This window comes from Artibeus jamaicensis, unplaced genomic scaffold (assembly GCF_021234435.1).
Source record: "Artibeus jamaicensis isolate MK-2021 breed Jamaican fruit bat unplaced genomic scaffold, CSHL_Jam_final contig_585, whole genome shotgun sequence".
NCBI lineage: Eukaryota > Metazoa > Chordata > Mammalia > Chiroptera > Phyllostomidae > Artibeus > Artibeus jamaicensis.
The window spans coordinates 7,366,809-7,394,179 of NW_026521894.1; the positions used below are offsets into that span (position 1 = coordinate 7,366,809).

At 38.8% G+C, this 27,371-nt stretch overlaps 1 protein-coding gene across 1 annotated transcript in view; it reads right to left on the bottom strand.

Moving 5' to 3' along the window:
* Window positions 1-1,307: 1,307 nt before the first annotated feature.
* DDX10 (DEAD-box helicase 10) overlaps window positions 1,308-27,371 on the bottom strand; it is a 263,094-nt gene continuing 237,030 nt past the window's right edge. The window contains exons 17-18 of the mRNA XM_053670437.1: window positions 23,438-23,574; window positions 1,308-1,969 (exon numbers count right to left, since the gene is read on the bottom strand). Coding sequence (XP_053526412.1) covers window positions 1,792-1,969; window positions 23,438-23,574 — 315 coding nt within the window. The 3' untranslated portion in view covers window positions 1,308-1,791. The remainder of the gene's footprint in view (window positions 1,970-23,437; window positions 23,575-27,371) is intronic.

Below are 27,371 nucleotides of genomic sequence, written 5' to 3' on the forward strand. Positions count from 1 at the left end.
TCTCTGCCCTTCCCCTGCCACCATGGTCCCTGAGGGAGGAGGAGTGTTTTTAGAAACCCATGTGCAGTGTCTCTGCTGGGGTGTGGCATGAGCAGCAGTTTTGTCTACCATTTGATTACCCTTTACCTGGGGGTCTCCCACTGGCAGGCTGCGGTTTCAGTCCTGCAGCACCTCCTGACCCCTCCCCTCTCCTGGACGGAGCAGGCTCTTGCACCACAGAGGGTGGGGTGGGGGGCTCCCCGCCCACTCTCCAGCAAAGTCATCAGATCTCTCTGTAACAGCAGTGGCTTCTCTTTGGTCTACCCTGGTCTCATGATAAGAGGGCAAAACTGGAAGAGAGCTGATGGAAATATCAATGCCTCTTAAATCCTCTGCTTATACAGGGACACATTCCAAGGGCTAAAGTTAGTTACACAGCCAAATCCAATATCACTGACATGTAAAAAGTTTGCTTCCCAAAGGGAGGGAGGGGAATGGAGTATTTGGTAAACAACAATATAATTTACCATGTATTGTTAGCTGAGCTTTCCCACAGCATTATTCTGATATTTTCATTAGTTTTCAAAGTCAGCAAACTAAAATCCCCTACAATGTATATAATAAGGTGACGATCCATTCAGTTTCAGGAAGAATACAACTGAAAGTAGTTTATACAAAAAAGAAATTTATACCCCAGCCCTGGGGGCCACATGTGAGTTCCACAGCACCACCCCCACGTCCCAGGTGGTCTTGCACAGTGGAGGCAATGGTGCCAGGACTGCCCGGGCACCAGGGATGTGGATGCACAAAGTGAACAAGCAACAGAGCCACATTCTCCTTTTCCTTTTGGAAGCAAAACAAAGGAAAAATGTGAAAGCAGAAATTTTTAAAAATTAATTAAGAAAAAAACGTTCTGACCCATGACATAACTGGGAAGTACAGGCCATCAGGGCCTCTGTCCAGCCCTTCACTCTGCTCATCTCCGTGCGGTGGCCTCGCGTTCCCCAGACTCTCAGAGGGGTCTGCCATTTGCTGGAGAAATGGCCGGGCGGGCACTTGCAGGAGGCATACAAGCTACCACGTGCTAAGAGATCAGGTTTTAGATCACAAAGTTTCAGATTCAGGACTTCTACTGATTTTATAAATGACAGTAAGCAAATCTGCCAAGCATAAGTTAAAGGATATCTTTGAGAAGGCTAATTTAAGAATATGGAAAATTGACTGTTTCGGGAATTGGCCAAGCATTTCAATATTAAGAACCTTCCCTTGAGAGGGCTTTAATATTAATGGACACAATGAAAACAATAATTTTATAGGAAATATGTTTATTATGAATCATCTCAATTCAAAAATACTCATTCTTTCTTAGGGCTGGTCCATCATATTGTCTCTTTAAAGACATTAAATAAACAAAACCGTGAGCAATTTAACTTAATAGCACACACATACTTATGTAACATAAGCAAGAAATTGCTAGCAATGAAACATGTTCTCAACTTACTATTAAAACAAAGAAAGCATTTCTGATGTCAAGATGTAGGAACCCAAGGATAAAAATGTAAGACAGCACAGGCTGAAAAATGGGAACAAGAAACTTTATAATCCACCCTCTCTCTGAGTTTGCACCGGGCCGGCACAAGCACGTCCTGTGAAAGAAGGCTACTGGAATTTTCACTTCCCCCTGCAGTCCTCTGGGTCCTCTGGGCTTGGGACTCATGTCATCTAAGTTCTCCAAAGCCTACTTCTTTTTCCACTTCTTGTCCACAAAACCACGACCAGAGGTTTCAAGGAGATGGCAGCAGCAGGAAGTACTTAGCTTTGACTTTTGAGCAGATGCAGCACCAGCTCTTCATCCTCTGCTAAAGACAGGCCCGTATCCAACGGCTCTAGGGTTTCCCACTTGGCCTTCTTTTTGTTACGACTTGTGAGTCCTGTGTCTTCCACTTCACTGTTGTTCCTTTTCCTCATTCCCTGCTTCTTCTTGGTATCACTGGTGAGAACAAATCCAATGATTTACTTTATAAATAAATAATTAAATTCATTATTATGCAATCAAACACTTAAAATGGGACAAAAATGCCAGTAACAGATAGTTGGTAAAGTGATATTATTATTCAAAAGAGAAAGAACTGTAACAACTTCAGGATTATCTGTGTCATAAGTAAGTGCCTTCCCATTAACGGATGGGAAGCAAGGGCCCATATGTACTGTGAAGGGGACTCTGCACACAAGGTCCCATCCGATCCTCACAGTAGTTCTAGAAAACTACAGATACATTATTCACAATTTGAGGACACCGAGAGATCCACAGTCTGGCTCCAAATGGGCTCCAATCTGTGCTGAGCTGCCTCATCAAATTATCTCTATTTAAAGTTAGGTTATCCTGCCCTGGCTGGTACGGCTCAGTGGATTAAATGCTGGCCTGCGAACCAAAGGGTTGCCAGTTCGATTCCCAGGCAGGTCATATGCCTGGGTTGTAGGACAGGTCTCCAGTAGAGGGTGCATGAAAGGCAACCACACATTGATGTTTCTCTCCCTTGTTTCCCCTTTCTCTAAAAATAAAAATAAATATAATCTTTAAAGAAAAAAAAGTTAGGTTATCCTTTTAGGTAGTAGTCTGTGAGCTAACAGATATCAGGTGCTACTTCTATTATCTGCTGCATTAAGTTATGATGTGTAGATCATGAGTATAACAGAACCTGAAATGTTAACATACAAATTAATTATGACATCAAATAAATTTTCCCATTTAAAATCTGTATCTAAGGCTCACACATAGTCCTAAGGAAGCATAAACATTATTGTCATACTGTGAGCACACCTGAGGCACAGAGCATAAAAACAACACTAGCTTCTGAAGACAGAGGCAATCTCTTGAGACATTAAACATTTAAAAAGCAAACATCTCAAAGCATTTCAAGATACCATCATCATGTTCCAAGATGACCCAATTATTGGATATAAAATTAAAACAAAATAAAAAGCTCACCTATCAGCAATGGCAGTACCAACCATTTACTAAAAGCTTGCTAAGGGTTTGGCACTGTGCTACGTTTTACACAGATTACATTTATCCTCATGAAAATCCTTGGTGTGAGAAGCAGTGGACTCATTCTACAACAGTGTTAGAGAGGTTAAATGATTGGACCCATGTTACACACATGGGATTTACACCCACGTCTGAGTGACTCTAAATTCAGCCCAAAGCCAGGCAACTGAGAGCAATTTGAGTTGACTTGCTTCAATCAACATTTGCAGGAAAGCAGTGGGAAGAATTAGCTGTGGAAAGAGCACTGGTTTGACACTGACACCGTCCGTGGCCAATCGACTAACACTTCTAAGCCTCAGCTTCCATATCTGAAAGGTGGGGATTATATAATTTACTTAGTAGAACTGCTTTAATAATTCAATAAAATTATGTAACTGCAAGAACACAGTAGTGCTCATTACATGTTAGCTGCCAACAAACTACTCCCTTTCAAATGAATGCTTACATAGGTGTTAATATAATAAACAGCAAAAAACCCCATAGAAATTACATTATAACCCAAGCATATGACGTATTCAAAAAGAGAACAAAGTGCTTAAGTTTCAACAGACTCCATTACTCCTTACAAGATAGTGTGGATATCAAAGTGAATGAGCCTAATAAGCATATGAAGCAAAACTGTTAATAATTTCCCTATTTACCTCCCAGAAATGCCCAGTGCTCGGACTCAGCAGCCTCTCTCTTTACTACTGGAAGAAAGAACAAACTAGACAACACTATGAGGTTATCCATAAACAACTGTATATTAAAGTAGTTCCTGGAAAGATGACCATGAAAGAATTCTATATGATTGGAATTCAGTCAGCAAGGAAAGGGCCCTAAAAAAAAGAAGTAAGGAGTCTTTTTAAAAATATTATATTGTTATTCTACTACAGTTGTCCTCATTTTTTCCCCTTTGCACTCCTCCGCCTGACCCAACCCCACTGTCCATGTCCGTGGGTCATTCATACATGTTCCCTGACTAGGCCCTTCCCCTTCTTTCCACACTTGTCCCCTCCCCCCATCACTTTGCTGTTTGTTCCTTGTTTAGATGTCCCTAGTTCATTCTGCTCATTTGTTTTACTCATTAGGTTCCTCTTACAGGTGAGATTATATGGTATTTGTCTTTCACCACCTGGCTTATATCACTTAGCATAATATTTTCCAGTTGCATCCATACTGTTGTGAAAGGTAGGAGCTCCTTCTTTCTTTCTGCTGCATAGTATTCCATTGTGTAAATGTAGTGCAGTTCTTTGACCCACTCATTTACTGACGGGCACTTAGGTTGTTTCCAGTACTTGGCTATCAATTGTAAATTGTGCTGCTATGAACACTGGGGTGCACAGGTTCTTCTGAACTGTTTCAGGACTCTTAGGGTATAATCCCAGCAGTGGAATCTCTGGGTCAAAAGGCAGTTCCATTTTTAGCATTTTTAGGAATTTCTGTAACTGTTTTCCACCAGTCTGCATTCCCACCAGCAGTGCTCTAGGGTTCCCTTCTCTCCACGTCCTTGCCAGCATTTTGTTGTTTGTTGATTTGTTAATGATGGCCATTCTGACTGGTGTGAGGTGATATCTCATTGTGGTTTTAATTTGAATCTCTCTGATGGCTAGATGTTGAACATTTTTTAATATGTCTCTGGGCCAATTGTGTGTCCTCCTTGGAGAATTATCTATTCAGATCCGTTGCCCATTTGTTAATTCAACTGTTTGCCTTCCTGGTGTTGAGTCATACGAGTTCTTTATATATATTGGAGATGAAACCCTTGTCCGAGGTATCACTGACAAATATGTTTTCCAGTATAGTCAGTTTCTCTTTTCATTTTTATGAAGGTTTCTTTAGTTGTGCAGAAGCTTTTTAATTTGATATAATCCCATTTATTTCTTTTTTCCTTTATTTCCCTTGCCCTAGGAGATGTATGGCAAAAATGTTGCCATATGAGATATCTAAATGTTGCCATGTATGGCAAAAATGTTGCCATATGCTGCCTGCCAATATTTTCCTCTAGGACTTTTATGGTGTCACAACTTATTTTAAGTCTTGTATCCATCTTGTTTTTTTAAAGATTTTATTTATTTTTAGAGAGAGAGGAAGGGAGGGAGAAATAGAGGGACAGAAACATCAATGTGTGGTTGCCTTTTGTGTGTCCCCTACAGGAAACCTGGCCCACAGCCCAGGAAAGTGCCGTGACTGGGAATTGAACCAGTGACCCTTTGGTTTGCAGGCCCACACTCAATCCACTAAAAAGCCACACCAGCCAGGGCCTTTTATCCATCTTCAGTTTTTTCTGGTGTATGGTATAAGTTGGTGGTCTAGTTTCATCTTTTTGCATGTCCCTGTCCAGTTTTCCCAACCCCATTTATTGAAGAGGCTATTTTTACTCCATTTTATCCTTCTGCCCCCTTTGTCAAATATTAATTGACCATAGAGACTTGGGTTTATTCTGGGGTCTCTATTCTGTTCTGTTGATCTATGTGTTGGTTCTTATGCCAGTACAAGGCTATTTTGATTACAATGGCTTTGTAGTATACTTGGTATCAGGTATTGTGACCCCTCCTACTTTGTTCTTTTTTCTCAAGATTGCTGAGGCTATTTTGGGTGGTTTTGGGTTCCACATACATGTTTGAAATACTTGTTCTATATCTGTGAAATACGCCATTGGTGTTTTAATAGGGATTGTGTTGAATCTATAGATTGCTTTGGGTAGTATGGACATTTTAATGATGTTAATTCTTCTGATCTATGAACATGGTATATGCTTCTATTCACTTGTAACTTCCTTAAATTCCTTCTTCAGTGTTCTGTATTCTTCCAAGTTGCACCTAACTGTGTGTTGGGTAACAAGCATACAATCCTTGGTCCCAACTGTGAGCCTTGCAATGTCCCATGAACTTGCCTTGTAGCCAAAGAACCTGTAAACATGACCCATGGACAAACAATGGTGACGGGACTGCCTGAGGGAGTGAGGGGTGCTAGGCAGAGGGGAGTAAATGGGGAAAAATCAAGACAACTGTAATAGCCTAATCAATAAAACACTGAAAATCAAAAAACCAAAAAAACTCAACTTAAAGAGCAAAAGCATGGCTCAGAGACCCAAAGCCCCACTACCACTGAAAAAAACAAAACAACCAAAAGCAAAATGATTCAGAGCTACTAATCTTCTAATAATCCAAATAATAAAGAGATTTAACTAATGACATCCTGTGTCATTTAAAGACCTAATCATATAACAAAACACAGACAAAGACCATAATATAATATGTAATCTAAACCAACAATAATAGAAAATTCTACCTCCAAGACTTTGAAATCTTAGTAAAAATGGGTGTATAAAAGTGTCACCATAGCCAAAGTAAACACTTGAGCCAATTCATTCATTTCCATTAAGAAAGAACATAACATTTGAATGTGATTTCAATTTTAAACTCTTAATATAATAATTGAGTTTTAAGTAAAATTCTTGTAACTTTCTTACTTTCTAAAATCTCTGAACCCAAACCTCAAAATTCCCTCAGAAATTAAACTGATTTTTCAGTAAGTTTGATTTTCTGGTCAATGCTTTAATTTTTTCAGGTACTTGTAGTTTCCTAGTTACCCAGAATAAGAATGTAGTCTGTTACATTTATGAGAAACCAAAAAAGGAGTAACACCTGGAGTTAAGGCACTAGGGTCAGCCTTCCTCCTGGTCCCCTCCTCCTAGACACTCACTCCTCACAGGTGGCTCTCACTCATGAGATCAGAGGCACTTGTGTGTTCCCACTGTGCCCCTCTGTAAGCATGGCATTTCCCCCTCCCTCTGGGTCCTCCCCTGCTTCAAGATACATCTTTAACTGAGAAAGGTACCCCAAACTCTCTATTAAAGTGATTTCTTTCCTCTCAATTCCTGTAACTCTTACTGTTTATTAGTTAGTCACTTTGCACCCAGCATTGCTACTTCCTAAAACTAAAGTGATTTTTCCCCCACCTGTATGCATCTTTACTCCTAATCAGAATGTAAGTTCCTGGGTAAGAATGTATATTACTGGGAAAGAATGTACAACCACCTTTCAAAAGCCACTCAAGTATGTGTGCCCAGCAATTTCTCTTCTGGGAATGTAACTCCAGGAAATAATTAAGGATGTGCATAAAGATTTAGATACTGGATATTCAAGGCAAAGCTATTTGCAATTTCAGAAAGTCGGAAACCCAAATATCCAATCATAAGGGATTATTAATTTGTTGAATAAGTTATAAAATTTCAAACGAAATATGATGCAGTTACTGAAAACAATGTTGCAAGAATTTCTTTACTGACACTGAAAACAGTAATAAAACCAATACACAATTAGAGTCTTTGTTTTAAATAAGGCTGCATGTATATTTGCATAGAAAAAAGATTTGGGAGATTTTTTTTGAAATGTTCTCCTGCTGGTATATGTATCTTCTGGGTTTAAGCTTGTACTGCTCTTTGCAATAAAAAAAAACCCTTAAATTTGAAGGAAAAAGTAGTTCTGGGCAGCTGGGTATATATCAATTATTCTTCATAATCCCACAAGCTTTAGAAGCATAGAGAGAAGGTGTTATACGTAAGTGTCAACTTGGACCCATAGAAGTATGAGGAAAGGTAATTCTTCTTAGGTCAGGACAGATGGGTCATGGGGTATTTTCAGTATTTCAAAAAACACCTACAACTATGTGCCACAGGCCACATTCTGGTATTTCTTTTCTTTTAGCTAGAATTCTATTAACTGAACTTTGTAATATGTGACACCTCAAGTGCTTGAATGGATTAGAAATTATGTCTATTAGTAAAACAAATGTCAAAAATTAAGTATTAACTTTCATGAGAGACAAAAATCTATCAAAATATAGGGTTCAGTAGGGTTGAAACCAAAAATTCTCTGTGATGATGAAGTCCTTTTTCTAGACTTGAGAACTGTACTCCACAGATTACATGGAGAAATTTGTGTGAGTTTTGGATAGTTTTATTTTTCAATTCTACATAGGCTTCTAAGGAAGTTATTCAATACTGGTTTCCATGCCCTCTATCCACCAAGAAAAAAAAGTTAAAAACCAGTCTTCTTAAATTAAGGTCCTTGTTGAAACATTCCTCCCATTTCCCGAAACCCTATATATGCTGAAAGGAAGAATCCTTGTAAAGATCACCTTGGCTCTTGTAATTCTTCATTAACATTCCAGTGATTGCCTCTAGTGTGATATATTATAGTTTTTAAGGACTCTCATGATCCAGCATAGTCCTGCCTCTATAACCTATTCTGCACTATACACACCCTGTGCTACGTGGTAGTGCCTAAACATGCTTTAGGTTCTCAACTTCTTTTGTCTACATTTGTAATTCCTTTCCTATTTTATGACTATCTAAATCCCTATCCTTCAAAACCTAGTTCAAATGTTACCTCATCCTCAAGGATTCCATCTTACATACTTCCACCACTTTACACACTATTTGTGACCCTCCCATGGCACTCTTTCTGAATGATATTTCAGAACAGATCTCTTCCTTGTGCCTACTAAAGCCTTAGCTTTTTGAAACCTGGGGCTGTTTGTCATCTTCATCTATACAGATAACCTGAATAAAGGCATTCAGTAAATGTCTGCTCACCTGAATGGTAGCAATGGCAACCTTTGTTGGGGTTATTCTAAGTCCTAAGAACTACTGCTGCCGCAACAAAAAAGACAATGTTTCAACAGACTATGCTTCCAATTTCATTTCCAACACAGTCACAGAGGAGAACATTACTCAGAGCACTCAGTTTGGTCTGTGAGTGCACAGACATTGCCTGCTTACCAATCCTGATTTTAATAGCATAAGTTCCTGGTTCTAAATTTTGGTTTTGCATTATGTTTTTCAAAATTATAAAAATGGTTATATTATGGCTAAATTAAGTACTCATTTTTCCAAACAAATGACTTCTACTGAGTTAATACCCAGCCAGAGGAGAGTTACAATTTTACCACTACTATAGCTTCTGTATGAGATGTAATGAAAAGTCATCTAAATTTTAAGTAAATAAATGATGGCTACTACCTCTTTGGTTGTATCTTCTTTGTTTTCCCTTCTGCCCATTAATTAAATGTCCATGTTTCTAGGTTAGCAGAAACAGGATTGGTTAACTACATTTGGTAGAATAGGATTTCACTCCATATATACTGAAAATTTAAAAACTAACTATTTTATTGTCCGGGTTGACTATACTTTAAAAATTAAAACCACTTTTCTTTAAACCGCATAAGATACTTATAGAACAGCTAAAATCTAAAACATTGACAACACCCAATACTAGCAAACATGTGGAGGAAAAGGAACTCTCATTCATTGCTTGTGGGATGCAAAATGGTACAGCCACTTTGGAAGATATTTTGGGAATTTCTTATATTCTTTTCATGCAATCTAGCAATCACACTCCTTGGTATTTACAAAAATAAGTTGAAAGCTTATATCCACACAAAAGCCTGCACATACTTATGGCAGCTTTATTCATAATTGCCAAAACTTAGAATCAATTAGGATGTCGTTCAACAGATGAATGGATAAATGAACTGTAGCACATTCATACAATGAATATTATTCAGTGATAAAAGGAAATGAGCAGCCCTGGCTGGCGTAGCTCAGTGGATTGAGCACAGGCCTGCGAACCAGAATATCGCGGTTCGATTCCCAGTCAGGGCACATGCCTGGGTTGCAGGTCAGTTCCCAGCAGGGGATGCATGAGAGGCAACCACACATTAATATTTCTCTCCCACTCCTTCCCTTCCCCTCTCTCTAAAAATAAATAAATAAAACATTTTTAAAAAAAGGAAATGAGCTTTTAGGTCATAAAAACTTAACAGGATGCAGAGTTGAGAGTCCCCTGAAAATAGGAGAGCGTAACCCCTACCTACAATCCTTGGCTGGGGGATGAGCGAGTGGATGATACAGCATTTGAGATACACTGTGTAACAATGGCAAGTCAACAGCCATGCCCTCCAGAAGGGACGAGAGTTGCCATCCAGGGGGAATTGTGTAGTGACTGTGAGGACACTCAGGAACCCATGACATAGCAGGGATTACAGCACCTGTTCGAGATACGGGGCGGATGCCACCCTGGATGTTCATGTATTGCTGGGATGCTGCCCTGACTAAAGATGGCAGCCAAAAAAGGTAAAAGACACAGGGGAACTGGCAAAATGGAAGACATTAATGCACTATAGGAGTGGCCCGATATGAGGTCATGCAGGAAGTTCTGGGCTAAGAATTTAAATGAGAATGGGCTGAAAGAGAAGGAGGTCCACCAGGTCTGGAGTATAACAGAGGACGTCTGCCAGGAGAGCAGACAAAGAGCCACACGCTCTGGAGTAAGAGAGAGGAGGTCGGAAAGCTAGAGGGGCAGAGCTGCCAGAGCTGGCTGCGTGGCGGAGACCTGCCCAGCCTCCCAGATCTGAGCCTGCCTGGAGAAGACGGCAGCGGAGCTGACGGAGCTGCATGGAGACTGGGAATGCTGATCTTCTTCAGACTTCTGCCTTTCTGAGAGACGGTACCTTAGACTGGCATATTCTGAAACTGGTCTTGTTTGCCAAAGAGAGGCAGAACTATGTGTTTTGGGGTGTTTTAAAGGGAGCGGGACTTAAGGGCAGTAATCTTCCATTATTCTAAATCTGTACAACCTTTAAACAAACAACCCCTTTCCTTTTTCACCAGACTCTTGCATTGGGAGTCACGCTTCTTGGCAGCGAACAACTGAACCCCACAGCTGTTCCAGAACAGCACTGGTAGGGTCTGTAACAAAAAGATATGAGAAACTTTGAAAGCATATTGCTAAGTGAAAGAAGCCAACTGAAAAGGCTACGTATTATAAAATTCCAACCATTTCACATTCTAGAAGAGCAAAACTATGACTATAGTAGGGAGACCAGTGGTTGCCAGGGGTTGGGTGGCATGGAGGGGCAAGGTGGGGAGAAAAAGGGGAGGAACAAATACGTAGACCACAGGAGATCTGTTTAGGGCACAGAAACTACTCTGCATGATACTGTATTGACAGATACATATTACACACTTGTCAAAATTCCTAAAATGTGCCATAAAAAGAATGAACCCTAACATAGACTATGGACTTTGAATGATAACTATATGTCAGTGTAGGTAGCAAAATGCTGACAATGAGAAAGATGGGCGGGAGGTGAGGGGCAAAGGGTAGATGCAAACTCTATTTTTCATTCAATTTTTAACTGTAAAAACTAAAATTGCTATAAAAGTCTAATAAAAAATTTTACATAGTTCAAAAGAGTTGATTTACCATCAACAAATTGTAACAAATTATTAAACATGTTAGAGGTTTTTCCTCTTATTCGCAAAGAATGGCATGCTACTTTAATTCATAACCTGAATTATGTTTCCAGCCTTCAACTGGAATACTCAGACCATCTCAACTTCACTCACCTTTTCTTATAAACTTCATAATAACATATGCCTCTCCCTCCAGTGAGTTACCACTTGTGGCAGAATAGTATTGATGAGGGTAAGAATACTCTCTTACCCTCATCAATACTATTCTGAGGGTAAGAATAGTAGCTGTTCCTTACCCTCATCTCCTACCATGAAGCCAATTAGCATCACCCTTGGGTAGACACATGGTTGAAGAACGATGGGATGAAAAAGAGCCAAGCCCTGGCTGGTGTGGCTCAATGGCTTGAGTGCTGGCATGCGAACTAAAGGGTTGGCAGTTCGATTCCCAGTCAGGGCATATGCCTGGGCTGCAGGCCAGGTCCCCAATAGGGGACACATGAGAGGCAACCACACACATTGATGTCTCTCCCTCCCTCTCTCCTTCCCCTCCCCCTCTCTAAAAATTTTTAAAATCTTTAAAAAAATTTTTTAAAAGAAAAAAGTAGAGAAAGCACCTCTGGCAGGAATATACATAATTGTATAGTCACGATTATATACAGTTGGTGTAAATATTTAAATTTTAATAAATATGAAAGGGATGCATGGTTAGAGCATTAGGATAAATTATTCCTTCTTTACTTAAAAAGAAACCTTTCAATAATTCTTCAGGTCTCACCTCAGAGAGATTTTTCTTAATGCATTATATGAAGTGAATTCTCCCAATTCCTCCCATTATCCTACAGTTGGCGTTTTCATGGCCCTTATCTCCATCTCTTTTCTATTCCTTGTTTAGCCTGTCTCCCTCCCCAGGGCGTAAGCTCTAAGAAGGCTGGGATCTACTCTCTTGTTTTTTGCTCAATGCCAGGCACTTATTAAACCTTTCAGTTTACTGAATGCCTGAATAACAGGACTGCACTGCTGAAGGAGAACTGAGAAGTAACGGCATCTCCCACATGCTAATTTAGTGACAATGACTCTCTACCCATATGCTGAGTAGAATATATTACATGACATTATTTTTATTGTATCATCCATCCTTTCAAACTAGTATATAAGATATTTTTGTAGGCTATTTTGAATAGAAGCCTCACCATGTTGTATATCTGGGGCTTAATGAATGGTTTCAATGAGGAAAAAATGGAAAGTAGATTTCTTCGGGACATTAAATTCTATTCTTGCATATGTATATACTCATTTAAAAACTCCTAACACTGCTTTGCTTTAGTAATTAAAATGATTACCATAGATCAGCGACTCTATTAGTATCATACTCTTTCTTTTTTTTTTTTATCCTCATTAAGTCTCTATGATAGCCTTGCAACATAGGAATTATCTTCATCTGACCGATGATTAAAACTGAGTTCAAGAGATTAAGTAACTTGTTCACGGTTCACAACTGTAAAAGAAAGATTCTTTTGTTAGAAAACATTCAGGTCTTAAGATTCAGCTCTGTTTATCTGACCCCAAAAGCTGCAGTTTTCCCACAGGACCAAGTAGCCTGCCTTTGTTCTAACACAGACTTAATTTCCCAAAATTTCTGCTTCTCCCCATATTGCAAAGTTTATGATAACATGGCATATAGATCAGTATTTCCAAACTACATGCAGTGGTGCATGTGGGCAAGGCATTCAGTCTATTGCTCATAGGAGCTCATGTAACTCATATCTTACACCTGCTATAGCAACTATTTTTGTATACAGATGGGCCTGAGGTCATTCTGCCAGGAGCAGACACAGTTTAAATTCCTATGTATAGATACAGGAAGGCAAAGAAGAGAGACTAATTCACTGATATATCATATTTTTCCATGTAAAGAAAACTACTAGGTCTTATTCCTCTTGATTTTTAAAATTTTCTCTCTGGTCCTTAGGAAGTTTTACCCAATAGACTTACAGACATGAAGAGAGATGGAAAAAATGATACATTACACCAAAAGGAGCGTGATCATCAGTACCTGCTATGAATAGGAATGTGGCTCATTGATAAACAACGCAGTTTAAACAAATAATGTGTGAGTTAACTCCCACGAAGAGATCAGAACAGCTCTGTAACCTGGAAACCACATTCTCTGGGTTACGAGAGTGCTGCACTTTGAACCACTACTTTGGGCCTCAGGGATGTAAGTGCTGTCTGATGATTGTGGTCAAGGCACCACGGAAGAAAAAGACCTGCTGAGAAAACCTATCGACTTCTTCCCTGATATATACAGAGCTTTACCGAAACATAGTAAACTAGAGTGAGCACTAAACTTCCAAGGACACTGGGACAAGCAGTTCCAATAATTAACTTCTAAAATGGCACTGGAAATCACTGGGGATTCTGTAAGCCTGACATCACAAAAGAGACTGTGCAGCCAGGGAGTGTCATGACACCTTGCGTCAGAGCACTTAACTTCTGCAGCAGCTGCGTTTATTCCTGTGTAATTAGGGGTATGCGAGTCTGCTTGTCACACCAGAAGCGGAGGAGCAAGATCCTGTACAACCCTGTCCAGAAATCTAACAAATGCCAGGCCAAGGGGGTACAGTCCCTTTACTGTGGTGTCTGTGCAGCTTTTCAATCTTTCCTTTTCTCTCTCTTTTTTGGAAGGCAAAGGAAAGGTAGCAGATGAAGCTGCAGAATGGTCTAGCTGAGGACGGAGGTGGAGAACAGTGAATGTTCACTCACACTGAAACCCCTGGATGTCCTTTTACAACATGCTGCCAAATTGTGTGTGAAAGCTACCAAAAGTATAGTACCCGAATGTCCAGTTTACGCCCCTATTTGTATAAAATTCTCCCTCGTGTAGTCATATCAATAAATGCAGCTTAGACTTTTTTCTAAAGCATTTCAAGCTAATAATAAATGAGCTGAAACCATTAAAAATTTTCAGAAATCTTTATGCCTATTCTTAAGTACTAGTACTCTGGTATTCAATGTTGTGCCAGAGACTTTCCCCTCATCCCAAATGTTAATTTACAAGGCTATGGCAACAGTCCTAATGAAGATTAATTACTGCAGCACATTCCATAAAATACGCCCGGCTTCCTTCTGATGGTGGCGGCTCCTGCATAAACAACTGAAAATGCATCGACATCCTTTACCATCTCCTCTCTAGCAGCTCAGCACTAAAAAACAATTGGGTCAAAGAAAAGATTTACTGGCTCGGAGTTCATTACAAACATAACTGCAAGAGCAGATGTCCTATTAGATCAAAATTTTAATAATCAGAGAACACTGGAGTGATAAGAACAAACAGAAGTCAGAGAACTGTAACTACACTACTGACTCATGTACACGATTCTTTCTATAAAATTCATACATGTCACTTGGGATTGATAAGTTTTGGTCCCAAACCCTTCTGGTTATTTTGCGGGTGTTCATAAACACAATTGAGAATTAAATGAAAACTCATGACTCTTGGCCAGATAATTGCCCAGGAGCATCTGTTCTTCAGGAACACCCATGCCACCACTTTGGGAACAATCAAGACGTTTGAGACCCTCCTAAAGCTCATCCAGACTCGAGGTCAAGAATCCCTGTTCTGATTCCATTCCATCAGAACAGGGATTCTTGACCTTGAGTCTGGATGAGCTTTAGGAATGGAGGGAGGGGGGAGACCAGGCGGGGGTGGGGGGGGTGGGATGGGAGAAATAGATTAAAAAAAAAAATGTACTTGAAAAGTAACTAAATAAAATTTAATATAAAAAATAAAATAAAATAAAAGCCACTTACTGGAAATCAAAAAAAAAAAAGAATCCCTGTTCTGCACCAACATAGAAAACATACATAATTATTTCACTTCTCCCAAATTAAAAAAAAACAACCCACATGTAAACACCCACACAAGCTGGGATGTATTACATATTTTTCTTGTTACTAATCGGTAAGTAAAGCATTTTGTCCTCCCAGCTGCACCTCAGTTTTTCTCAACTACTTTCACTGATTAATTTTCAGCATTTAAGATCACCACCTACCCAAGCATGTCCTCAATATTCCAGTTTTCTGGAAAAACTAAGTTTTAGTCTTACTGTTTATTAGTCCTTTGGATGACTTCAAGAGAAATAACCTAATCTTCAACAAAGCTGTCCACTAAAGAATTATTTATAATGGCAAAAACAAACCCAAACAGTACCAAAAACATAAACTTGGATAGAAACTAAAATTCTAAAAGGAATGGATAAGGAAATCATGGTGTTACCAATGGTGAAATGTTATATGGTCATTTGGTATGAACACATTCTACACAAAGGACAGTGAAATGAAAAAAGGGTGGTCCTCATCACACTACGAGAGTGTGTTCCTCATCAGTCTTTTCAGTGAAAACAAAGTTGCCATGCACCAGAACCAGGACGACGGCCGAGAGAACCCCACTAGGTGGTTCATCACCCCTGCTGGGTGGCTCCCCTTGGCCTTGAGGCATCCAAGCATTCGTCCATCTTTTTAGAGATCCTAGCACTTCTGAAACATAACAAACTAATAACTGTAAATGAGTGACAGTCATTCAGTGGGTCACTGAAAGACAGAGGAATACAACGGAAGGGCAAAAACTGAGATTACAAGTAACGCCAAGCTGCAAGCTTCTGAAACCCCAATTTCTTAAAATATGATTTCCCCTTCCCAACCTCACCCTGAGAATTAACACCTCCCTTCCTTGATGGGTAGGAACCTTTCTCCTAAAAGTCCCAAATCATAAAAAAAAAAAAAATACTGTCTTTCCCTACTCCCACCCCAACAATCTTCCTTGGAAGTTTCTCCATTCATGCTATGTATCAGAGAAGATACTGTTTTGTTGTATTTTTAGGGCAATAGCAAAAGGGAGAAGAAACACAAAAGGAACAATTTAAAGAAAGTCAAGTAAATTAACTCCTTCTATGACCCACAATTCATGTTAAGTTCTGATAAAAGTTCTATGAAATTTGATAGTTCATGGAAATTTGTATTTTACCAATAAGAAGAATGATAGAGATTTTTCTTAAAAGTTGTTAAGAATTCTAGAATCAGGGATAAATCTCCTGAAGTTAAAAAGAATAAAAGGAAAGAAAGGCAGGCACACAATAAGGTAAATATAGTAGGAAGCTGAGCCAACTCCTTTCAACATTAGCCACCCACAGCTAGATTCGCGAATGAGCAGGATTCAAGTCAGTGGAAACTATGGTCAACTATAAGGGTTTTGCTTTTAACAATTACCTAGACTTTGATGAGAAAAATCCCTTTAAAAGCCATCCTCTATATTTGGCACCAATAACTCCCTAAAATTAATATAAAATATATAATATCAAGTACCCAGGCCTCAAAATAGTTAAGAATGAAATGAACATGCTTTCTGGGCACTTCCTTCCCCAGAAATTCATTCATCTTTGACTCATACACATTTGTTTTCCAGTTGAAAAGTGTTTCGTATATTAAAATGTTGACTGTAAAATCTTGGAAAAGTAGTTATTGGGCAAAAATTTACATTAACATTAGGAGAAACCACAGAGATTAAAGTGGTTCATCTCCTTCATGCACAGGTACCTTTTAAAAATAAGCAAGTTGACCCAAACCCAGAAAACTCATGGAACAGACTTTTAAAAACAAAACAAAACCAAACCCCTAGACAAATTAAAAAAAAGACAAAAATCCTTGACCGGTCTTTTGATTCAGAGCTGTGTCAGACAGACTAGGCAAAAAGAACTAAAGATATTAGATGTACAGCATTTACTCTGAATAAGAAAAGGTATCAATCCATACAGAATCTTTCATGGCTAAATTATGCCACTAGTCTCAGTGCAAATTACAGATGTAATTAATTGTTCTTACGCCACCTACCAAACACCCCACAATATAACAATTCTTTATGAAGCAACCTTAGCCAGAGACCACAGTCTATGAAAAGATTGATGTAAGTCAATAAGCGTCTAACCACAACCTTTTTCTTTTTTTGTTAGAAAAAGGTTAAGATTATAAATATTAAAAACTTAATTTGACTGGATAATGAATATCTGGAACATCCAGCTGCTTCTTTTTCATCAAATTCAATACTTTGCAAATTTTTACATCATTAGCAATTCACATGAAGATGGCTATAAACCAAATGTGATGAATGCTACCAGACATACAAAAATTAATCTTATATTACACGCTCAGAACCAAATCTCTCAGCTTGTGAGGCACAGCTAAAAGGAACAATTTTATTGAAAGAAGACTTTAATTGGAATATGTTTAAAGACACGTGTCTCACTTCAAAGGCCACGCTGTTCACTAGAGTAACATATCTTCTCCCTGCTCAGTAAGACTGGAACTTACTTCAGATTTAGTTTTGATGCCACCTCCCTTTAGGAAGCTCTTCCCGACTCATCAAGCCCAGGCTATGCCCATCACCTCTGTGCTCTCCCTGTCCTTTCCCTTCTACCCGCCCTCCCTACTGCTCCTCTCACGGCAAAAATTACAGCGCTTGCCCATCACATTGTTTTGTAATTCTATGCTTAGCTACCTGTGACCACCACTGAAATAAAACTGTGGAAACAGGAACAGTTATTTTTCTTGCTTAATTTTGATCCTCCATACCTGTACTCACTGTACCTGGCACATGACAGCTATTAAAGACAAATGGAGGAAATATTACAACAACCTAAGGACTAAACAGATCAAGTGGATATTTTTAACTCTTAAGTAGAATGTGATCTAAATAATATTAAAGATTCTTACTACAATTCTTGGCACCATATACAAAAACTTGTCTAAGTGTTTTTATTTTGAAATCAGTATAACAACATTATACAGAGTATTTGGAAGACAGATAAATGAAAAGTCATTCATGAGCAAAAAGACCATTGCAATATTTGAGGCTTTTTTTTTCCTCAGAAGGTATAAAATCTCTATGAAAACTCAGTGGAAACAAGAATACATAATTCTGTGTAGTTCCTAGCAGACCAGTGAATTCTATGGTGTCGCAAAGTCCACTGCATCGAAGACGCTAGGTTTCCTAACAAATTATTTTATCTTTATTTTAATAACAATAACAATAAATCCTAACATCATGTATTACTTCTACGTATGCTAATTTCAAAACAGGAACCAGAAGCGAAAGACACAGAGTAAAACACATCCTGTGCCAATTTATAACATGAATGAAGAGAGGGAAAGAAACAACAGCACATCAAAGCAAACTCTACCTTCGGTACTTGTTCTGCAAAACAGCGCACACACAAGTTTAGAGCCCCCTACTGAGTTCGAGCATCTGCTGCTGACTAACCAGTTGACACCCCCCTGTACTACAGGTAAATTACCTGCTCCCTATATTCACAGCTTTATAAATGAGAATAAATGGAGCTATAATGGCAACATTCTTAAAGCTCCTTCAAAGGAACTCGAGGTCACATTACTTTCATTGTCCCTGGGACCACATTATAAGCAAGAGGTCTCTTTTTGTCACCTTAACTGTAGAAGACTTGAATCTTGCACATCAGAATCCTTTTGGATCTCAGAGTTAGAGATGACCATTCTGATAATTCTATAGAGGATGGAGGATGTTTTAAACTTACTGCAGCCATGCACTGAGCTGAAGGCAGAGGTATGAACTCTTTAAAACCCTATCAGACCTCCCTGAGAAATTACTGACCCCAGATCCAGTCATTCTCCATTAAGTATGGCTTTCTTCTGTGTATTTCTTACTAAGTGTGTTTCCATGTAGAAAGACAGAAGTGTTACCCATATTGAATATTTATGGATGCCAACCAATGTGAAGAAAAAAGAAATATCCAGAGAAAACTTCTAAATAAACAAGCTCATGCTGTTATTTCAATAATAGCCTTTTTCTAATTGGTATATCTAGTCTCTTAAGAGTAAACTCATTTCTGAAAATGTGAAGTTAATACCCAGAGAATAACCTACTGGATGAGAGAAGACAATCAAGAGGCTGTAATACTAGCTGTTCCTATCATTATTGAGTGCAGGCTAGAAACAAGGCAGCAAATAATACTTGTGAACACACCAGGAGGACCCTCTAAGGGCAACATCATAAAATCTTAGCATCTAGTCATTCATGAGGGGCACAGAATAAAGATGTAGCCAGACCTGGCTGGCATTGCTCAGTGGACTGAGTGCAAGCAATGAACCAAGGGTTTCTGGTTACATTCCCAGGCAGGGCGCATGGCTGGGTTGTGATCCAGGTCCCCAGTGGGGACTATGGAGCCACATGAGAGGCAACCACACACTGATGTTTCTTTCCCTCTCTCTCTCCCTACCTTCCCCTATCTAAAAAAATAAAATCTTAAAAAAAAAAAGATGTAGCCAAACCGAAACTATTATTATAATTAGCAGTAACAGCAGCAATTCCTACTGTCAAAATTCTAGTTTGTATGAATTTACTTATGAATACTTTCACTTATCCAAAACAAGTTTGGATTTAGTTTACATATATCTTTATTCACTGCCATTGAAGAGATTTTAAGAAATGAGGGAAAATAAATTAAGAGTATGAACAGAAATTTCACATGTAGAGTACTGCTTGCAAGTTACCCTAAATCCTGCCTTCTAGTCCAGAAATGACCTTGTGTACCAATCCCAATTAACTAATAGATGCTATATTGACCAAAACTGCTTAGGTTAATTGAAAAGAAATATACAAAGCCTATCCTAGATGAGGGATGGGGAAATTAAACACCAGAAATGTATAAGTGCCATTCTGGGTCTAATCCAGTGGTTCTCAAGTGTGGGAAATTCTGCTCCCCAAGGGACATCGGTCATGTCCGCAGATATTTCTGGCCCTAATAGCACCAGCCCTAACAGGGAGGTGCTGTGGAAGAGGCCTGGGATGATGCCTAACAGTCAACAAGAGGCAGCATGGCCAAGTGAATGATCCCAAAAGAATGATCTAGTATGTCAAATGTTAGTAGTCTGACACACCAGGGCCAGAATGTTAGCAATGTCAAAGCTGGGAAACCATGAACTAGTCAAATCTATCCTACAGTCTATAGACCAGGTCTTCAGCCAAATCACAACAAATTTGTCTTCAGGAAGTTTTCTGGAGCTACCTCTCCTAATGTTAAAGTAGTTCCACATGACTCGACTGGAGTAGTAGAAAGAGGGAACCAATCCAATCTGGGTAGTTCACACTGTCCCTAACTTGTATTGTGATCAGACAAATTATTTTACCCTGTGACACCTTGGTTTCTTCATTTATGAGAAGGGGTTTGACTAAAATCACTGTCAATAAACAAAACACAAAGAGCTAATAAAGCCCTTGTTGATATCCTCAATAGATGAATTTTTCTCCAGCTTAAGATAAGTTTACCAATTCCTTTGAATTTCCACTAATGCAGACTAGCTGTGCCTGAAATTACAACCATTTTAATTTTCATGTAATGCTTAAATATTTTCCCTTTAAATTAGAATGCTCTGGCATCTCAAGCTACTTCTACCTTTATGTCCATCACCATTATACTAGCTGAACTTGGCTTCTTCCAATTCTCTACCCATCTATTCTGTCACCTCTTTTACTTTAGGGTCTTCATTTTATTTTTTTAATTTTATTTACTTATTTTTAAAGTACAGTTTTCTGTATGTTTTCTGTAAAGTACAGTTTTCTGTACTATTTCTCCCAACCCAGTCCAACCCGCCCTGTGCTCCCCACCTCCCTCCCATTTCCACCTCCCCTAGTTATTGTCCCTGTGTCCTTCATACTTGTTCCTCCAAAACCCTCCCCTTCTTTCCCCTTAAATTCGCTCCCCTCTGGTCACTGTCCCCCTATTCTCTATTTCAGTGTCTTTTGTTTTTATTCTGCTTGCTTGCTTTTTTGTTTTGTTATTTAGCTTCCTGTTAAAGGTGAGATCATATGGTATTTGTCTTTCAACACCTGGCCTATTTCACTTAGTATAATACTTTCCAGTTCCATCCATGTTGTTGCAAAGGGTACTGGCTCCTTCTTTCTCTCTGCTGCATAGAATTCCATTGTGTATATGTAACCACAATTTTTTGATCCATTCATTTACTGATGGGCACCTAGGTTGCTTCCAACTCTTGGCTATTGTAAATTGTGCTGCTATGAACATTGTGGTGCACAGGTCCTTTGAAATTGACATTTTAGGATTCTTGGGATATAATCCTAGCAGTGGAATTATTCTGTCACCTCTTGTATCATTTACGCTATTAGGACCAACTGCATAGCTGCTTACTTATCATTATATTTTTCTTTTTTTACTCTACAAATCTCTTTCACCAATCAGTCAATTCAAGTATTTCAGGGTCTTCATTGTGCCTATGACATTAAAGTTGGGGATAAGAGTAGAGGCTGGAGGTGGAGGTATTGGTACAAAAAGACTGGGTTTCTAGCTACGAAGCATTTACAGGCTAATTAAGAGGCTAACACAGGTGAAGCTATTAGGCAACAAATCATATTAACTACATGGCAGGCGAGAATTCTACCACTGAACCACCAATGCGCCATATTAACTACATGGTAGTCTGGAAATATCACTCTGAGAATAAGAAATGCCAGAAGATTGAAATGAAATGTCTGCTAAACACAGATTAAAGATGACCCAGAAACTATCATTAAAAAATGTTAGGGAAAAAAATCCCTATTAATCAGATACAAAAGGAATGCTGATCCCTTGACAATGACTTTAAAAGGCTAGCTCTGTTTCCGAGGCATGTTAGATGCACAAAATATGGCTCCCACGACAAACTCTAAGAACTGATTAATGTTCCCTCCATAGAGTAAAATTACACAGAAACATTTGGAAGTTAATGATATAAAGTCATATATGTTAAGTTAGATCCCATCTACCAAAACAGAGATCCCATAAACTACTCTCAAAGGGAAACATTTATATAAGAACAGAAGGGACAGCAAACTTAACCTCACTGATAGTTCAGGTTGACATGTACACTAAGGAACTTTCTGAAAAGTGTGTACATTTACCCTTAAAAGTCAATTTCTAAACATTAGAAATATGCCCTGAATCTAAATTACTTAACCTATATGGCATACATTTATATATTTTCCTAAATCATAATCAAATTATTTTCACCTATGGTGCCTCTTGTGGTAGGTAAAGCTAATACCCACTACCTTGTCAGCAAACACACTAGAAAGCTGTTATATCCACAGCCTACCTGTCCAATAGCAAATGTCTCCAGTTGCTAGCATCATTTAGGAGACTACATTTTGGACATGATTGTTTTTACTGTGAAATCAGTATAACAACATTTATAGTATAACAACTATTACAAAATAATTCTATGTTTAAATGAGCACAAGATTAAAATGAAGAGTAACTCTGAAATGACCTCTCTACAGCATTTCTCCTAAGGGGTAAACTCTTTAAGACCTTTTCACAATGTTCTTACTTAAAACCAGACTATAGCTCTCCGTGGCCTACTTCTCCAGCTCTACCTGAGCTGGCAGCACGTAGGGTTCCACCAGGCTTCCTCTTTTTTCAATCATATTAACGTCATCTGTCATGATACTTACCTTCTGCTTAAACAGCCATGTTAGAATGTCCATGAATTCAATGTCATCAACTTTTAAATCAATAGAATCTCAACATAATCTAACACACAGTACCCTGAAAACAAACGCTGAGCAAGTCATACTATTATTCAATTCATCACGTTTCATCTGTTTTGGACATGGTAGCAAGTAAGTCCACATTACAAAAATGAACAGATTTTAAATTGAAAGAATTTGTCAAGGTCTGTTTATGTAAAAGCTTCCCCTTATTTTATGCATTTGTTACTAAATTTATATCACAAATGTGAAAGTATAATGCCCCCCTTTTAAAATTCAGAGACAATTCTTAACAACACTCTCAACAGAGTCCTTTGACAATGAACCAAAATAAAAATCCTGCCTCTGTTTGTATTAAATATACCCTAGTGCATCAAATACTTAAGCATAAAGGATTCACAAAAAAAAGAGATAGGAAGAAAAAAGAATAAAGAAAGAAAAAGAAAATACAACTTTTATACTTGTATCTGTTAACGGGGATTACTGAAACAATGAGCCCTTAACATGGTAAGAAGAGCAGGAGACATTTGTCTCTACAAAATCTTTAGAATTAAAAGGAGACTCATATACTAAATGCCACCAATGGTAAAAAACATACCTAATTTCATTTTCCATATCTTCACTATCTGATTCTTCAGAGCATCTGTGCTTATCTGGATCTGGAAGTGTGCTTGGATCAAACCCATCATCGTCATCATCACTCCAATCCAGAAAGGCCTCTTCTTCATCTTTGGCCTAAGAAAACACAAGGGATATTGTGGGTTAAGAAACAACTGATGAACAATCAGGTCTTACTTATTTCTAGACAAAAATAAATGCTCCTCTACTTGAGATCCTCAAATTTGAACATTTCTATTCTGGTGGAAGCCTGTATAAGACTTTAAGAACTGTAATCATTTGCAAAGAGAAAGAAAGCTGGTCATTTCAAAAATACAATAAAATAAAATATGGTCCTAAAGGTAAACCTCTACTGTCTCTCAAATGCACTATGGGAAGAAATTATGAGTTTTATTACTTCCATATAACTCAACTATCAAAGAATAATGTATAAAATAAAGTGGTTCATTGCTCCTGTCCACACACATGTCAATTTCAAAATATAAAAGGCCAGAAGAAAGAGTACAGACACCCTGTTTGCCTGGTGACTGATCACTTTATCACCACCATAATCTAAGTTTTAAAATGACAACCAGATATTACAAACTCGTTAACAGTACAGAGTCTTTGAAATTTAACTGTAAGTATAAAGTCACTAAGAACAATGGGAAAAGGAAAGAAATAGCAAGAGAGGAAAAACACTAACACATGGAAGAACTTGGGAATTATCTACTTTCATACAAGTAGGTAGGAAGGTGGGCTTCTTTTGCTCGGCTTTATGGTAATTTATTTTTGTCAAAGAACAAAGGAATACAATGTTAAAATAAACTTATTACACATTTATGGAATAAACATCCCTTAAATTTATTTTTGGCACACTGGTTTTGTCATCTAGTTGATAAGAAACACATATAAGCATTTCCACATGCATTTAAAAGATTATAATAGGACTAAAAAAAATCTGGATGAGTTTCTCTCTCTTTAAAATTCTTTTTCACACCATGTGAGACAAACTTCAATGATAATTTGTTTTCAAATGCTCTTTCCCAGAAACTAAAAACTCAAAAGAGCATAGCAATCGACTATGCAGGCCTCTACAGAGGTCCTCTATACTTTTTGAACAGCTCTCCCTTGATAACCTCTAAAGAAAAAAGATGCAAAGAAAGTAAGGATTAGTCACCACTGCTTAAGTCCTGTATTGCTTTTCTGGTAAAGCTCCTTGCTAAAAATAAAAGGTCTGGAAACAAACATCAAAGGCGGGAAAAGGCTGCCGTCAGAAGCAGGAAGCAGCAAACGTGACAGCATACTCTGTGATCTTCTTGGAAATAATGGAGGATATCAACAAAAGCTGAATGTCATCAAATACTCACAAACACTACTCTCCTGATTACAAGATATTTCCGATATTCCAGTCAGATGCTCTCAAAGGAATTTACTGTCTGAAGGTAGAGACAGAGCAGACTCAAAAATGATTCTTAAGACTTTTGGTCTCAGGTAACCTTTACACTTAACAAGTATAAAGGACTTGACAGAGCTTCTGGACTCCTTTTCATGAGAGAGAGCACCAATACTCTGATATACCCATCACCTCCCAACTGACTCCGACACCTCAGTGTGTCAGGGCACTGCCGCTGGGAACTCAGAGCTATAAAGGGAAACCATTTAAGTATTTTAGCAGGACAGTAATTAATTTGTGCCTTAGAGATACTGACGCCCTGGCAGCAATGGGAAGGTTGATTAAAGGAAATAAGATTTGAAGGTAAGACATCAGTTTAAGAACACAAAAACCCAGGTGAGACAGGGGATTCAAAGAAGAATGTGGGAATGAAGATGGAGGTAGAGGCAGGTCCAAGAGATGTTAAGGAAGAAGAAACAACTAGACTGTGTGGAGTACATGTGAACATAATATATTCCAGAGAATCAGTATGGACAGAAGTATAACTGTACATGTTAAATGTGGTCTAAGAAAGCAGCTTAGTAAATACTGTGAAGATGTCTTACAAAAATACCATTATTCAACAAGGAGCTATTATATGTGCCAGACACACTACTAGGTTCTGGAGATGCAGCAGTAAACAAGACAACGTTCCTGCCCTGACGATAAACTGTTCTAGGAGAGCTACCCATATAAGCACTAAAATGAAAGCCACATTTTGGTATTACTGAGGAATCGCCAAATAAGAGTGAACTGACTCCATGGCCCTGCTAGATGCCTGACACCTGACAGAACCTTCTTCAACCTGTGGATCCCCTAACATGTATCTGATTACGGAGCCTCCCTATCAGTGTGCTCTTTCTCTTCAGGTATTTCCAGGTGGGAGGCTGCAGCCACTTCTCTCTAACCAGTCACTCTCCCATCTCCATCCTCTCAGCTCGAAACAAGAACCAAGAGCCCCTCCTTTCACACCCACACGCCTCAACAGAGGCCCTGAGAGATAAAAGAAAAAGTAGGCCACACACACAAAGAGATCAGGGTCTCTATGAACTGGCTGTTCCTGATATACAGTTTCAGAACTTCTGAGGAAAATATTTCACCTAAAATAGGAATGAACTTTCCTAAAACAATTATTTGGAAGATTCAATTATAAGGAGGGCAGATGAAAATAAATATCTGAAAAAGAAATGTAACCTATCTAGTTTTTACCTTGTTTTGTTTTGACAATGGGAAGAAACAAATGAGAAGCAGCATTCTATAACAAATTTACAAAGTGCTCTGACATACCTAATCTGACTTGATCTTCAAACCCTATGAAGTAGGAAGAAAAAGAACTCTTCTTCCCATTTTCAAAACTGAGAAGCTGTGATTTAGATGATTAAATAACCAAGGTCATAACTTAATCTGAACATATGCTATGTCTTCTCCTATATCGGAATCAACAATATGTATAAATGTCATAAAACATTTTCACTCCCGGTCTCCCAAGCCTCTGTTCTCTCTCCTGCGAACAACGCACCGGCTTCCTCACGAGGCTCCCTGTAGCACTCTTCACCTCCTCCCGACCACACGAATTCTGTTGTGATTAGAATGGCGGTTTTATACTTCACAAATAAGTTTCAATTCTAATTGTGTCTATCACCTGCTTCCAACCTTTTAAGCCACATTCTCTTTCAGGTGCTAGAACAAGTCAAGCCCCTTGACACCTTGGAGTCTTCACACCTGCTGTGTCTCTACTGGAACCCTCCTCTGCCTCCTCTTGCCTGGTCTATGGGGTTTTCGTGAGACCAAACACTTGGTGTGTTTTTGACATTAATTCTCCAGCACCAAATGAGTATCTAACAATTCAATTCAACTCAATTCAATTCAGACACTACAGTTAACATAGACCCCAGGGGTAAAAGGGCTCAGTCCCACAAGAACACTCATACTTCAGCTACCCCCTGTAAATAGGACCTCCAAACTACCTGCATTTCTGCCTGGCTGACTATAAATTCAGAGATTCTCATGCCCCACTCCTCAGATTTGATAATTCTCGAGAATGACTCACAGAACTCATGAAGTGCTATAGTTATAACTACCATTTTAATTATTAAAGGATGCAACTTAGGAACAACCCAACAGAAGAGATGAACAGGAGACGGTATGGAGTGGGGACAGACGTAGAGCTTCCACGGCCTCTCCATGTGAGCCACCTTCCCCGACATCAAGGCATTCCCCAACACAGAAGTCCTTGGAATTTTATTGTTCAAGAGCTCTTGTAACTCTATTTCCAGTCCCAACTTCCTCCCAAGAGGTATGGTAGTAGGACTAAAAGTTCCCATCCTCTGATGTGTTCAGTCTTTCTGGTGACCGGCTCCCACTCTGAAGCTATCTAGAGACCCCAGCCTGAGTCAGTCAGTCCTTTGGCATAAACTCAAGTGTGCTGGACAGGCTCCTTAAGAATAATATACTCCTATCACTCAGGAAATTCCAAGGGCTTTAGGAGTACAGTGTCAGG